This window comes from Eubalaena glacialis, chromosome 19 (genome assembly GCF_028564815.1).
Source record: "Eubalaena glacialis isolate mEubGla1 chromosome 19, mEubGla1.1.hap2.+ XY, whole genome shotgun sequence".
In the NCBI taxonomy this organism is placed as follows: domain Eukaryota; kingdom Metazoa; phylum Chordata; class Mammalia; order Artiodactyla; family Balaenidae; genus Eubalaena; species Eubalaena glacialis.
This window is the reverse complement of record NC_083734.1, coordinates 62,462,328-62,477,144: the sequence shown is the minus strand read 5'-3', so window position 1 is coordinate 62,477,144 and position 14,817 is coordinate 62,462,328. Positions and strand designations below refer to the sequence as shown.

The following is a 14,817-nucleotide window of genomic DNA, read 5'->3' as shown; positions in this document are numbered from 1 at the left end:
GAATAGGAGCGCCCCGTAAGGCATGAAAGGAGCCCTGGCCGTTTCTCGTGGGCACCGAGGCCGGGCAGCGGGGCTGGCTGCCCTGCTGGGCGGGGGGCGGGAGGCGCGGGGGTCACGGGCCGCCTTCTGTAGACTCCAGAAGGTTGGAGTTCGTCGGACACAGGCAGTCGTCTCACTTGCCAGGGAAGCAGTTAAGGCCCAGGGCCTTTGCACGAGGCCCGGGAGAAGCTGGGCCGGGGGGTCTTGTCCTTGGCGAGTCCAGGGCCCGCTGCCAACTTCTGGTTCCCCGCTACACAGAAAGCCCCGTCTAAGATGGCTGGGGAGTTGAGTCTTCGTACAAGGCCTCTGAGAAGGCTCTCTTACGAGCCCGTTGCTCTGAAACCTACATTCTCAGAAGAAATGGCTTTTTTAGTTGGTTTTTTTTTTGGAGAGTTAGACTCCCAGCCAAGTCCTCAACCCCAGCCCTCGGGCAGAAGGACTGCGGGGGCTGTGGGAGGATTGCAGTGGCGGGGCACGCTAGAAACATCAGAAGCAGCAGGTTCCTGGCGCCCAGGTGCGGCCTCTGTTGGGAAGTGAAAGCTAGGAGGACAGCATGGAGGCGGCTCCCTGACATCTCTCTCTGTGCAGGAGTGCTTCTGCACAGGGTGTCACAAAATCAGCCAGAGACCTTCTTGTCGCCTTTCACACAGAGGGTGGCCCAGGTTATTTTATAATATTTATTTTTATTTCCTTATATCTTATTTATGGGTTTACTTTGGACCCCGGGGAAAGCATGTGAGCGAACTTCAAATAGTGCCTTATCTTACGAACCGGCCTTTTGATGTTGGCTGTGATCAGAGGCCGCCTTCGGAGTGGTGGCCAAACGAAAATGCGAGTGGACGCGTGTGTACGTGAGCCCGCTATTTCAAAGCCACCGGAAAGCGACATTCAGGTTAGGCCGGGCACGGCCGAGTCAAAAGGCTAAACTAATTGGCTCGGCTTAAATGGCGACTAAATGGAGTCCACACTTCAAAACCAGCGCTCCCCAGAACAGCTGGGCCTGGCAGCGGGCGCGTTAGCTAAAATGTTTATAATTAAAGGAGGCCGTCCGGGGACCGAGATGCAGGCACGGGTCAGCTCGTGGTCCTGAGAAGCCAGGAAACTGATCACAGGCTTTCAGAGCCTGGATGAAAAGAAGAGAGGCCCCCTTCTGGAATGAGGGGCTGTCTTGGAAGAAGATTCTTGGCTGGAGGGTCGGGGCGGGGGGTGGGATTAAAGGCACATTTCCTCGAAGGTGCCTGTTGAGCCTCTGAGCCTTTGCGAGTCAGTCTCCCTGTTCTGTGCTGGTCTCGCGTTTCCTTGCCTACAGCTGGACCCTTCACCTGCCCTGACTGTGGCGGGCATGTTCTTGGTTGGAGGAGTGGTTTAAAAACGCATTTGTTCCTCTTGCCTTCAAGTGGCCAGGGACCTGCTCCCTCTGCCTCCCCCAGTTAACTTTTCTTTCTCCTGCTTTATACGGAGAAAGAGAGCGAGGTGTGAAAGCCTTACCGCTCTTTTCATCTTGGGAGGCAAGGGGGAGGAGCAAAGGCTTCTGGGGGACACTCAAGGTCAGAGTCTTGGAGGGGACGGGCGGGGGCCTCCTGGGACTCGTGCAGCCCCGTGTGTGTCACGGTGGGATCCATGGGGTGCTTGACTCCCACCCCCAGGATTGCCTGGGAGAGGCCTGGAGCAGAGCCATCCTCTCATTACGGCCCCGGAAGAGTTGCTGGTTGGGACGTGGACCTTGTCTTGCAGCCCTGGGGCAGCAGAAGTTGTTACGCAGACCATCGTGAGACCCAGTCTGTCGGTTCCCCGCCGTTACCCGCACCCCACAAGGGACTTAAGGTGGGAGATGGGGGGGCCGGCATGCCCCATAGCCAGCGAGCCCTAAGTGGTCAGGAGGACTTTCCAGGATGTTCCCCAAACCCCCCATTCACCCCTTCAGAATGTCAGGTGACCCCGTGGGGCTTAGGAAATGGTGCCCCCTGCATTCAGACCATTGGGAAGCTTGGCTCCTCCAGCTGGGCCTGGACTGTATGTGTTTGAGTTAAGGATGCCTATTCCGGAGTCCACCAGTGGCTTGGATTAGAAGCCTGGATCTGACCTACTGACTGATTCCAGGAGAGCTTTGGAGCATCTCTGGTCATCCATAAAATGTGGTGATTTAGGGGTTTTGTGAGGGTGCAGTTGGATTATACATCACTCAGTCCATGGGGGGCCGGCAGCCTTGGGTTGGAGTCGGCGGGCATGGCCCTTAGTTGCTGGTCAAGCCAGGCCTGCTTGCGACAGGCCCACATCTTGTGAATGATCCTGGGGTGAAAAGTTTTTTGGTAACGAAGCTCCAGGTGGTTCAGGAAGTTTCTGGACTTAGAACCTTTTCTCCTACTTGGCCTTCATGGGCCCAGTCCCGTCCCAGGCCTTAGTGAGTAGGAGGCTGCCTAGGAGACTTGACCTCGCTGGTCAACGGGCTGACCATTTCCACAGTGCTTGCTGTCTGACCCCCCTCAGCCTTTCCCTGGGACAGGACTCACACGCGTGAGCAAGTCCTTGCTTTATGTTGATCTGTCTTCTCCACCTGTACCCTCAGTACGATCGGACTTTATGTGCTTCTCTTCCAAAGTTTGGCTCACAGGTCAGTTCATCTGTATCTGTATTGCATCCCTGAGGCGGCAGCCCTTTTCTCCTGCCCAGGTCAGCAGCCTTCCGGAATCCGCGGCCATACAGAGGAGCTGGAGGTCGACCAGTTGGCCCAGGCTGCTCCTGGCATTTTTAGGCACAGCTGATTGTCACCCACTGCTGATGAGCCAGCCACCCGTTGCTGAACAAAACACCAGGGAAAGGGAAATAGCCAAACAGCTAATTTCAACATTTATAGCCTCGAAGGATGATTCAGTATGGAAATGTTTGAACCCTGAGGCTTTTGTAAATAAGTGGCTTCTGGAAGGAACAGCAATGGGAAAATAATCACACCTTGACCGTCCGACTGCTTTCAAGAACAAAAGTTTAAAAAAAAAATCATAGCAACTCCAGGTCCTGTTTTTAGTGCAGACTAGCTGGAGTGGAGGTGGTGGTGGTAGAGTTGTTTGCTTTTTAAAAATATAGTGATGAAGAAGAACATAAGGGCCCCTTCTGCCCTCTGGTCTTTGCTCAGAAATCACCTTCATGGAGAGGATTTCAGTGACCACCGCCTCCCTTTTAAAATGCAGCTCCACGCCCCCGCTGTCCTCACTCCCCATTTCCTGCAGTGTGTTTCATCATAGTGCTTACCACCTAACTTACCATAGATCTTGCTTTTTTTTTTTTTTAATTTTATTTATTTATTTATTTATTTATGGCTGTGTTGGGTCTTCGTTTCTGTGCGAGGGCTTTCTCTAGTTGTGGCAAGCGGGGGCCACTCTTCATCGCGGTGCGCGGGCCTCTCACTGTCGCGGCCTCTCGTTGTGGAGCACAGGCTCCAGATGCGCAGGCTCAGTAGTTGTGGCTCACGGGCCCAGTTGCTCCGCGGCATGTGGGATCTTCCCAGACCAGGGCTCGAACCCGTGTCCCCTGCATTGGCAGGCAGATTCTCAACCACTGCGCCACCAGGGAAGCCCCAGATCTTGCTTTTTAATTTTTGCTTATTACCTGTTCCGCTCCGTTAGAGCACAAGCTTCCTCAGGGCAGTCATCTGCATTTTTATCCCCTTCCTTCGCTGCTCTCTTGCCCGGAGCCTAGAACAAGGTCTGGCACATAGTAGGTACTCAAATATTTGGATGAATTGCACAGAATACCACGGAGTAGGGGCTTTCTCTTTATGCCCACATTGGTCACGGATCTGAGAATCCATTGGTTGGGGGTAGTAGGGTTTGGAGCTGAGGGAAGGAAGGAGCCCAAAGATGCCTGCCGGGGACTGATAAAAAGGAGACATTTGGGAACGACTGGGAGGTTGACTGTTGGAGGATAACGCACACCTCCTCCAGTGCCTGGCTTAGTCTTCTGTGGGTCTGGTCCCTGATTGCCGTGGTAACAGACCGTCGGAGGGACCAAAGGGGTCTTAGTCTCCTGCTTGGGGCACCTGCAAAATAGGGGGACCTTTGCGGTGGGCCCAGTTCTAAGACAAGAGCTGAGACACGAGCTCTTCCCAGGTTGATCCTCCTGCATCCGAGCGGGAGCCGTTTCCAGAGAGGCTTGAGGGGCAGGACATGTGGCGGTTGGGCCTTGGGTTGACTTTCCCTGCAAGGACGGCCACAGCGCCGGGGAGTGGGGGCACTCCCGGCCCCACTAGGTGCGCGGCCCCGTCTGTTGGCGGGGTCTCAGGAGGGCGCGCGTGAGTCGGCCCGTGCGCTAAGGCCTTCTCGTGAGCCGGTGGGTTCTGCCCTTTCCTTTCCCTTAGAGATGGAATCCCTCCTTACCTCGGGGGGAGTAAGAAACAGCTGCAGAGAGAAATGCATCGCAGCGTGAAGGCCAACGGCCAGGTGTGCCTACCTCATTTCCCGGTGAGTATGGTCGGCAGCTCTTTTCTGGGAGGAAGAGTGGGGGGCTGGGGGCCGGCGCCTGGGACCTGGGGGAAGGGAGGGCAGGGGAGGGCCACGCAAGGGGCGATCTGCGGTTCACCGGGGTGTAACCCAGAGCAGGGGCGCCCACGACGCCCTAGTCGGCCTTTTCCGTTTCCTCGATTCAAAAAAGAAAACTCCATGAGAAAGAAACGAAGCAGCGAAGGGTGGGAGGGAACCGGCGCTTTGCGTTGGGCTATCCCGTTAAGTCCATCCCACCACAGAGGCGAGAACAGTGCCTGGCACGTCGTGGGTGCTCCCTGAACACTTGCTGGTCAATTGAATGAAGGAAAGAGAGAGAGAATGAGGAGGCTGGAGGGATCTGCCTCCTGAGGGTTACGTCCTGGGACGTTCTCCTTGTGTTGCCCGCGTGGCTCTGTCGTTTCAGTCACCGTTCATCTCTGTGCTCGGCCATTTCTCCTCCGAAGCCCTAGAGGTCGGCTGTCCCTCTTCTTGTCTGTTTCCAACCCCAGAATGTGGCTTAGTGCCTGCTTGTTGAATCTGCCCCCAATAAATGTCTGAGCATCCCATGAGCAGCTCCTTCCTGCGATTGAGATGAGAGGCCAGCGTGGCGTGGAGGGCTTTTCCGGGTCCTCCCCTACGATTTCCAAGTCCCAGGGGGCAGGCAGCCCATGGCCCCCGCACATAGAGAGCCGCCCCGTCTACGTTTCAGGAGCTGTGCTTCTTGCGATGCCCCGAGGTCTAGCTGCTCCTTAGGGAGGGGAAGAGAGTACCCAGCTTAGAGCAGCACCTCTGCTTAGAGTCCTTCCTGCCAGCTTCAGAGAATGCGATTTGTCCGTCGGTGATGTCACATGTCGGAAGTGGACACATCGAATTGCTAATCCCACGTTGCGTTAGTGTGCGGACTGTTGGCGACTTCTCTCTGAAGCCCCTCGGGCAGTCCAGGGCAGACTTAAATTTGTAAAATTAGCCTACTAAGTTTGCTTTTCTGGGGACCTCCAGCATCCCCTCCTCAATAACATCCCCCCCACCCATACAGTAGTATTGATGATGTATACATATATATGTGTGTGTGTATATATATATTTTTTTTTTTTTTTGACTTGGTTGGGGCGCTGGGGGGAGGTATGTGTGTTTAAGGAAAGCTGTACGGCCCCCCAGGATTGTGAATTACGTGATTCTGTCCTGGGGTGTGCGATCGTTTTCTCATCTGCGGCTCGGGTGGGGAGATGCTGGCCTCTGCAGGTTGGCTCTCTGCTGCCCCCATCCCGCCCCCTCCCAAAGAAAAGGGCCAAAGCAGGAGGCAAACGAGGGGTAGGAGGCAGAACCATGAGGGGCTGGGGGAACCAGACGACGGGAGGGGGACAGAAAGCCGGCCGCGGGGGTCCTCTCGGTTGGCTGCGTTGGCCGGCGGGCTCGTGCCTGTTTATATTCCATACCCGGTTTGGAGATGTGCCCTTTTCCCTCGGTAGATCCGCTTCAGGCAGCTGAGCGCAGCAGTTCTGCTATTAGCCGGCAGCAGCTTGCTTCGTTTTCTGTACAAAGAGACAGGAGGAGGGGCGGGGAACACGGGGGTGGGGGGGTCCGGGGCAGCGGTAGACAACGCCGCCTCAAAGGTGCGCAGTGTGCGGCCAGGAGAGACATTACCGCTGCGTCTGATCTGGGCCCTGTGACTCCTCTTTTTTTCCCCCCCTCCCCCTGTTTTGCCTTTTTCCTCCCTCCGCCCACCTCCCTTCCAATCTTATTTTTTACATTTCCAGCTCCCTTTCTGTTTAGGCTCTACTTTTTATTCCTTGAGGTGGGCTCTCTCCCCTCCCCATCGCAGAGAGCTGCCTTTTTTTTTTTTTTTTTTTTTTTTTTGATGTTTGACAACAGTCTTTGAAGATTTTCTAGTTCAGAGTAGCGGCTGATGGGCTGGTTGTACTCCAGAGGGAGAGCAAGCGGGGCCCCTCGCGGTGCGACCAACTGCTCCTGCCCGCGGCGCGCGCTGCCGGGACCATGGCTCTCCGTGAGGCCGCGGCCCCCGTGCATAAAGCGCCCGAGCAGCCCGGGCCCCGCGCCGCCCGCTCTCCGCGCGGCCGTGGACGCGCCGCGGTGCCCGTCCCCAGGCCCGGGCAGTCCCCTGACTGCGTCCGCCCCGTGTCCTCCCCGCGCCCCGCAGAGAACCCACCGCCTGCCCAAGGAGATGACCCCCGTGGAGCCCGCCGCCTTCGCGGCCGAGCTCATCTCCCGGCTGGAGAAGCTGAAGCTGGAGCTGGAGACGCGGCACAGCCTGGAGGAGCGCCTGCAGCAGATCCGAGAGGTGGGCGCCGCCCCGCCCCCTGCCCGGGGTGGGGTGGGGGGCCTTCCTGCTGACCCCGGCGCCCCCCGACGGCTGCCTTGCCTTCCAGGACGAGGAGAAGGAGGGCTCCGAGCTGGCGCTGAGCGCCCGGGAGGCGGGGCCCGCCCAGCACCCGCTCTCCCTCCTGCCGTCGGGCAGCTACGAGGAGGACCCGCAGAGCATCCTGGACGACCACCTCTCCAGGGTCCTCAAGACCCCCGGCGGCCAGTCCCCGGGCGTGGGCCGCTACAGCCCCCGCGCGCGCTCCCCGGACCCGCACCGCCGCCACCATCTCCTGCAGCACCGCCCGCCCCCGCCCCCCGGGGGCCCGCTGCTCCCCGCCGCCGCCCCCGCCCCGGCCGGCTGCCCCCTCCTCGGGGCCCGGGGCTTCGTGAGCAGGCAGACGACGAAGCACGTCCACCACCACTACATCCACCACCACGCCGGCCCCCGGACCCGGGAGGAGGTGGAGGCCGAGGCCGCCCAGCGCGCGCGCTGCCCCTGCCCCGTCCCCATCCCCGGGGGCGCCGACTACCCCTGCTGCGCCAAGTGCAAGAGCCACCCCGGGGCGCCGGACCCCGCAGCGGCCGCGCAGGCTGGGTAGGTGTCCCGTGGTTGGAGGGTCGGGGGTCGCGGGCGCTGGGCTGCAGGGAGGGCGGCGGGGCGGGCGGGGCATGGGACTGGGTAGCAGGTGCCCCTTGCCCGCCCGCCTGGAGGGGCCCCGGGGTGGGAGGCGGAGGCGGCCGGGGTCCCCGGGATGGATGCGCTCCTCGTTCCCCGCAGCGGCCGCGGCCGAGGCGCCGTCCCACCCCGACGGAGCGGGAGAGGCTCGGAGCCGGGCCCGGCCGGGCCAGCCCGGGAAGGAGGGGCCCCCGGCGGAGCGGGGCCGCTGCAGCCACCCGGGGAGGAGGGAGACCGGGCGCAGGACGTATGGCAGTGGGTGCTGGAGAGCGAGCGGCCGGGCAAGCCCAAGCCGCACAGGTGAACACGGCCGGCTCGCCGCCCGGGGCGGGGGGTGTAGGGGGGTGGCCCTCTGCGCCGCGGCGAGCGTGACCACGGCCGGCCGGCGGCTCCTGCCCTGCTACTCTAAGCGTCCGACTGGGCGGCCCGCAGGAGTGCCGCGCTGGGGCCACGTGCCCAGCCGTGTTACCGTCGCGTTTTTTTTCCCCCCTTGTCTCTCTGATTTCTCCTGAAGTCGCGCTTTCCGGCCCCCTAATTCCGTTTCTCCCCCCCGGCTCTCTCTCGCCCTTGCCCCTTCAGTGCCCAAAGCACCAAGCGGGCCTACCCCTTGGAGTGCGCCCGAGCGTCCCCAGCCGGCCGTCACCACCTGTGGGCGGGCGGCAACGGGCACCCCCGCGCCGCCCCCCGCGCCCACCCGTTCACCCAGGACCCTGCGGTGCCTCCCCTGACCCCACCCAACACCCTGGCACAGCTGGAGGAGGCCTGCCGCCGGCTGGCGGAGGTGTCCAAGCCCCCGAAGCAGCGGTGAGTGGACGGGGCGGCCTGTGGCGGGTCCCCTTGCCGGCCTCTAGGAACGCCCCCCCTGAGCTCCAGTCGTTCCGAAGGGCTAACCGGGACCTGGCGAGTCATAGGAGGAGGAATCCCTCACAGCGCCCGTTCCCTTAGGAAGGTCCCGACGGGTTAAGGCTGGGGAGGTGAGCTTACGAGGAGCCGTGACCCATGGGGCTTCTAGAGCCTTCAGCCCTCTGCCTGGGCTGCAGTGTCCAGTGCTGGGCTCCTGGGCGGCTTAGCACAGCTCTGCCAGGTCTCCAGGGGCTGCTGCCAACACAAGGCCTTGGTTGGGTCTCGGCGGGGATGGAAGTCGGAGGCCGGGGAGCGCGGCTCTCTGTCCGCTTCCCATTGGCCGCGGGGACGGCAGGCTTCCGTCTGAGTCCTTGGTGTCCTCAGGTGCTGCGCGGCCAGTCAGCAGAGGGACAGGCACCACTCGGCCGCCGGTCCGCCAGGAGCCACGCCCTTCTCCAGCCCAAGCCTGGCTTCGGAAGAGTGAGTGTCTTTACCTGGTGTTGCGGAGATCCGCCTGGAGGCTTTACGCTTTCAGGGTATTCTCTATCGGGGGCTGTGGATTTTGAAAACCTTTTTTTAGTCTATAAAATCACCTTCGTTTTTATATTAGCGACAAGGAACAGTAAACTCAGATGTTGCCGTAAATTAGGATCTCGGAAAACCCCACCTGTACCGAGAAACGCATCGTGACTTGTACACAAGTGTTCCTTCCTGAAGTGGTGGATGGCTCAGGGTTCCTGGACTCAAGCTCAGACGGGAAGCCTTTAGCTGATGGGTAGAGGGACCCCAAACCCAGAGGGAAAAGTTGTCCCCACTAGCCCAGAAAGTTAGCGAGTTGGAAAACCATCTTTGTGTCACACTGAGCCGGAGGATGCTTCTCCACCGTTGCAGAGACAGAGAGGGGACCATCTTTGCTGTTTTGCTGGGGGAGCAGCACATCTTCCCCACTGGTCCCACGATTCCTGTCCTAAACCTACACTCTTGTAAACTCGGCAGGGAAGCCAGGCTTCGTTTCACTCCAGGGTGGTGCGTTGAAAAAGTGTTAGGTTGCAGAGATCTAAAGGGGCCTAAATCATTAAAGTTTTTTTTGTTAGCGTCTTCATTGTGAGCAATGAACAGTGTTTGAAGTGAGAAGACCTCCACCCTGTTAACAATTGGTGGACCTTAAGTTGACCAGCTATCCGGGCCTGCATCTTTTTTTTTTTTTTTTTTTTTAAGCCACTCCACAAAAACTCAGAAGTTGAGATGACTGAGGGCTGACCCCACCCCCCGCCAGTAGGCTCTGGCTTTCCAGGCTCATGCCACTCCTGGGTTTGTCCCTACAGCAGACGCTGGTCGGAGCGAGTGTCCCTGTGGCTCTGGGTGGGTTTCTTCTTTCTCATCTTCCTTGGCAAGCACCCCATTGGTGCCCCCCTGATGGACATTACTCTGTCCTCCCATTGGATGGAAGGAGATGGTCCCTTCCTGTGTGCCCCACACAGATGACCTGAGGGAGGACCGTGTGTCCACCGGCGATGGCTGCCTCTGTGATACGGGACCCGCACCCTCGTGGTGTACAGCTCCGGCCCGACTTTATCTCTGGAGACAGTGTTTGCCGCGCCCCTGGGTGTGTATGTGCACGTATGTGCACACGTGCTTGCTGCCTTCAAATGCGGGACTTGTTGCTTTTCCATCTTATTTTCAGTCACAAAGAGCCAAAGAAGCTGGCAGGGGTGCACGCTCTCCAGGCCAGCGAGCTGGTCGTCACCTACTTTTTCTGCGGGGAGGAAATCCCGTACCGGAGGATGCTGAAGGCTCAGAGCCTGACCCTGGGCCACTTCAAAGAGCAGCTCAGCAAAAAGGGAAATTATAGGTAAGCGTCCCATGGCTTCTTTCTGCTCCGGACTTGGTTTGCTCAGAAGCAAGAGCCAGGGTCGCTTCTTGACCGGGCCAGACCTGGAGGGGCCACTGGAGGGGCTGCGCGATGCTTCGCTCTGTCTCACTGACGCTGTCCCCTCACCCCTCCCCGAGATGACACGGCAGCAGCGGCGGCAGGGAGGGCTCTGTGGGCACCTGGGTGGGTTTTTTTTTACCAGGTGGACGAGACTGAGGGTTAGGGTTAGGAGCAAGGGGTCGGCTGGCTTTGCCAGAAGGAGAGCTGGGCTGGGGCTGTCTCGTGGAGGCTCTGCCTGAAAGGGGCGAGGGGTGTAGGGGAAAGCTAGGGAGAGAACAGACAGACGGAGAGACTGCCTGATGAGGAGGCTGAAGGGCTGCCCTCCTGGCACGTCTGGAAGAGGCCGTCCTCACCGAAGGCTCAGGGACAGGCAGAGACCACTGCCTGCACTGTGGCAGCGCCCTCTTCCCTCAGCCTCCATGTCCCAAGTCATGTGGGGCAGGGTTGCCTGTAACAGAGGAAGGGCAGGACCTGTGGGTGGGCACCGGGGAGGGGCGGGGTCAGGGCTGGCCGCTCCTCCTGCTGGGGCCTCGGGAGGGGAACCCGCCCTCCCTCCGGGCTTCCTCTCCCCTCTACACGGTCCAGATGCCCACCCTGGCCTGCCGGACCCTGGAGGGGATTCAGGAGCCGGGGGCTGGCCCTGGGCGTCTCTCGGTCACTTTCCCCTCAACGTGGGGCAGGTGATGGCCAGAGTCCCACCTGCCCCTTCTCGGCGGCCTCCGTCCCAAGGGAACCTGTGGGTTCCATCCCGCTGTGTCCCGGGTACCGTGTGCAGGGCTGGGACAGGAGAGGCGGGAGGTTAGAGAGGAGACAGCCGGGACCCAGAAGGTGCCCCCCTGCTGCTGCCCCAAGCAGGGATGGCGCGGAGAGCTCTAACACACTTCACCACCTGCTGGGCGCAAGCCGGCTCTGGACCCCCGGCAAGCCCACCCCCGGGGCCCGTGACCCCAGCCCTTCCAGAGCAGCCACTTCCACCGGGGCCGGTGGGCGGGGAGGGGCTGATTTGGGCAGCGGCCCAGAGTGACTCTGTTTGCAGGGAAGGGACGGGGCTCAGGGCCGGGACCCTGCAGGTGACCGACAGCGGGGCCTGGAGCTGGGCTGAGATCTTTCCCTTTTACACCCGGGCAGAGACCGTTCTGGAAATGAACCAGGGGACTGGGGAAGGGGCCTGGCGCCTCCTCCTCCTTCTTCTTCTTCTTTTTTTATCTTGAACAGACACAAGGTGAAACTAATTACACAAGTGTGCCCCTCCAGGGATTCATTTTGATCTCAGCTTTGGCTCGGCTGGACTTTGAGTGGAACCGCAGGTGACCTTCAGGGGAGCAGGGCCGAGGGGCGCAGAGCAGAGGCTGCAGGGACGGCTCCAGCCCCATCTGGCTCTGAGTTTTTTCTAAGGCACACTCAGCAAACCTGGCTTCGAAGCCCCGGCCTCCCCTCTCATGCGCACAGATGCGCACAAACGGGCGAGTCGCGGATTCTTTGCCGATTGGATCAGGCTGCGGCCCTTCCCAGCCGCCTTACGCGGCTCGACCCGCTCCCCGGGCCGGAGCTGGACCCTGTGCCCGCTGGGTCGGGGGGCACTGCAGCACTCGCACCCCTCACCGCCGCCCGCCATCCGCAGCCCAGCGAGGACGGGGCGGGGAGCGGGGGCCTGGGCTGCGCTGAGCAATCTCAACGTGGCAGAGCTTCAGAGCAGCCCCTGCAGACGTGCCAGATGGCAGAAGGAAGCAGAGTTTGCCACACAAAGCAGGTCGCAGTGGAAGAGAAGCTGAGGGCAGCACAGTGACTTTGAAGTCCGGGGGGGCGGGGGAGGGCCGGGGAGGAGTCAGGGACAGGGTCACTCGCTGCGTGTCCCTGCTCAGAGGGGCCGGGAGAGCCCCCGTGCTGGGCCCGAGGCCTGCCTGGGGTGGTGTAGGCATTGGAGCCTCTCATTTGGAAAGAACTCCCCCCGCTGCCCAGGGTCTCCTGTGCACAGCGCCCCTCTCCCAGCTCTCATCGGGCCCCCCGGGACTCTGCCCCGCCTCACGCCAGAGCGTCTTCGCCGCTGACCCCCTCGAGCTGGGCGGTCACCCCGATGCCTTAGCCCAGCCGGGAACGCCAGAAACCCAGACCGTTGACTAAATGCAGCTGTTTCACTGGGTTTAGCCTTATCTCCTATGAAAGTACTTGGCTGGCCTTCATTAAAGAGGAAAGAAATTTAGCTCTAACCAAGGGGAATTTAAAAAAAACTTTAAGGAGAAAAGACAAAAACAGAAAACCACTGTAACCCTGAGACGCAATTACTTTTTTTTTTTTTTTTGAGACGCTATTACCCTCCCCCCAGGGGACCGTGACCCTCCCTCCACGAGTGGCCTTTATTGGCTGAAGATGACAGCTTGCAGGGGCGAGTTTAGAGTGTCTGAGGGGTCTCCCTGGCCTGGGACGGGGAGGGATAGGCCTTGGCTTCATGTCCTGGGAAGGGGCTCGGGTGGGCCTGGCCGAGCGGGACAGCAGTTTTCAGACGTGACTCTCCTGGGACAGGCTGGTGGTTTGCGTCCTTGCAGTTCAACAGGCTTCAAGCAAGAAGCCGGGGTGGGATCGAAGGAGCTTTTTTAATCAGCGGGCAGAATAGGGGCCTTTAGCGTTTGCCCTGGAGGAGGGGAGGGAAGGGGCGGGGGCAGAGGGGAGAGTAGCGGGTGTCTCAGTGGCTGCAACCCCGGGAAGCAGTGGGCTGCCCGCCTCCTGTGGTGACCACAGGGGAAGCAGCCTGTCCTGGCCCCCCCAGCCCAAGCTGTGCCCCACACCAGCCGGGAGGGCTGGCCCTTGGGGGCTGGAGGGCAGGGAGCATGAGAGGTGCCAGCCTTCCGCAGACTCCTACCGGGTCGGGGGGCTGAGTCGGGGGTCTCTTTGAGGGACCCCCCCCTCCAGGCATGCTTTGCGCTCCCCTGCCCCTCCCCCAAAAAAAATAAAGTGGGGAGAAAGAAGCAGCCGTCCTCTGCAAAGGGTACCTCTCACCGTGTGTGTCGGGTAACAGTGCTGGGCCTCAGCATTGTTGGCAGCTGGGGGTGCCTGCCTGGCTTTGCCCTCCGACCAGCCGCATGAAGCAGACCCGGGCAGAGAGTCCCCTGCCCGCGGTAGCGGCATTCTCAGACCCCTTCACCCCCAGCGCTGACAGACTGGCCTCTCAAACCGAGTAGAAAATGCAGCTTTACCAAGCCGCGTGTTGGGTTTTCCTTTTAAGGTATTACTTCAAAAAAGCGAGCAACGAGTTCGCGTGTGGAGCCGTGTTTGAGGAGGTCTGGGACGACGAGGTGGTGCTGCCCACGTACGAGGGCCGGATCCTGGGGAAGGTGGAGAGGATCGACTGAGCCTCGGCGTCTGGCTCGGGCCACCGGCCTCAGACAGGACGGCTCTTGGCTCTTGTAGATGCTGACGGTGTTGGAGAGACTGCCGTGCATAACCTATGACTTCCTAGGGCTCTAAGTCCATCAGCTGGGAGAAGCTGTAGCTCACCTGGACAGGAATCCTTCCTGCTATTTATTGGACAGTCGACTCCCCTGCCCCCAGTTGGTGGATATGCTGCTTTAAACACGGAAGGGGGAGAGAGGAAGTTTTCGTGGTTCTATTTCACTGAAAGAGGATTTAAGCTGTGCCGTGCGTTTCTCCAAGTGAACATGGACTTTTAAAAAAATGGTGTCCTGCCATTGACACGCACAGAAATTGGTGCGTCTTTTCCCCCAGCGCTGCTCTATGTTGTCATAAAGGTCTTGAGGTTTGATTTGGGGGCCCTCCTGTCGGACAGGATGATTCGCTGTGGAGGCGGGGGAGCCTCCCCGGGGCCCCAGGTTCACCCCGTGACTTCCTGGAGCTCCCCACCAGGGCCCAGCACCCGACGGCTGAGGCCTTCTGGAACCATGTGGTTCAAATTGTGCTTTTCTTGAGATGACACCTCCTTGGGAGTCTTCTAAAATTAGTCTTTGGACCCCAGCCATTCTGGAAACTACCCCCTCCCCTTGCGCCCCGCCCGGCAAAGAAGCAAACAGTTGTAGGAAGACCTAACAGCACCTTTCCTCCAGACACCTTCATCGTGACGTTCGGGTTTTTACATTAACTTAATCTGTGCATTCTGTTTGCCATCGTTCCTTGTACCATATGTCTGTATATATTGTACGGAAAAGAGTATTAATCCACTATCTCTAGTGCTTGACCTTGAATCAGTACAGTACCTGTACCTGCACGGTGTCCACGCCGTGTGTCGCCCTATATTGAGGGCTCCAGCTTTCCCTTGTTTTTTGAAAGGGGTTTATGTATAAATATATTTTATGCCTTTTTATTACAAGTCTTGTACTCAATGACTTTTGCCATGGCATTTTGTTCTACTTATACTGTAAATTATGCATTATAAAGAGTTCATTTAAGGAAAATTACTTGGTACAATAATTATTGTAATTAAGAGATGTAGCCTTTATTAAAATTTTATATTTTTCAAAATATCGGCCTCGTCTTTGAACCCCCTGGGGTGGAAGTGGGTTAGAGGCACCCTTTTGTAT

At 59.3% G+C, this 14,817-nt stretch overlaps 1 protein-coding gene across 8 annotated transcripts in view; it reads left to right on the top strand.

Moving 5' to 3' along the window:
• The window catches only part of AXIN2 (axin 2), a 29,854-nt gene extending 15,299 nt beyond the window's left edge, over positions 1-14,555 (top strand). For all 8 annotated transcript variants that reach the window (XM_061175311.1, XM_061175315.1, XM_061175314.1 and 5 more), the window contains 8 exons: positions 4,391-4,493; positions 6,673-6,813; positions 6,902-7,431; positions 7,615-7,812; positions 8,092-8,316; positions 8,740-8,835; positions 10,040-10,207; positions 13,509-14,555. In XM_061175311.1, the coding sequence (XP_061031294.1) occupies positions 4,391-4,493; positions 6,673-6,813; positions 6,902-7,431; positions 7,615-7,812; positions 8,092-8,316; positions 8,740-8,835; positions 10,040-10,207; positions 13,509-13,635 (1,588 nt within the window). In that variant the 3' untranslated portion in view covers positions 13,636-14,555. The remainder of the gene's footprint in view (positions 1-4,390; positions 4,494-6,672; positions 6,814-6,901; positions 7,432-7,614; positions 7,813-8,091; positions 8,317-8,739; positions 8,836-10,039; positions 10,208-13,508) is intronic.
• The last annotated feature ends 262 nt before the right edge of the window (positions 14,556-14,817 follow it).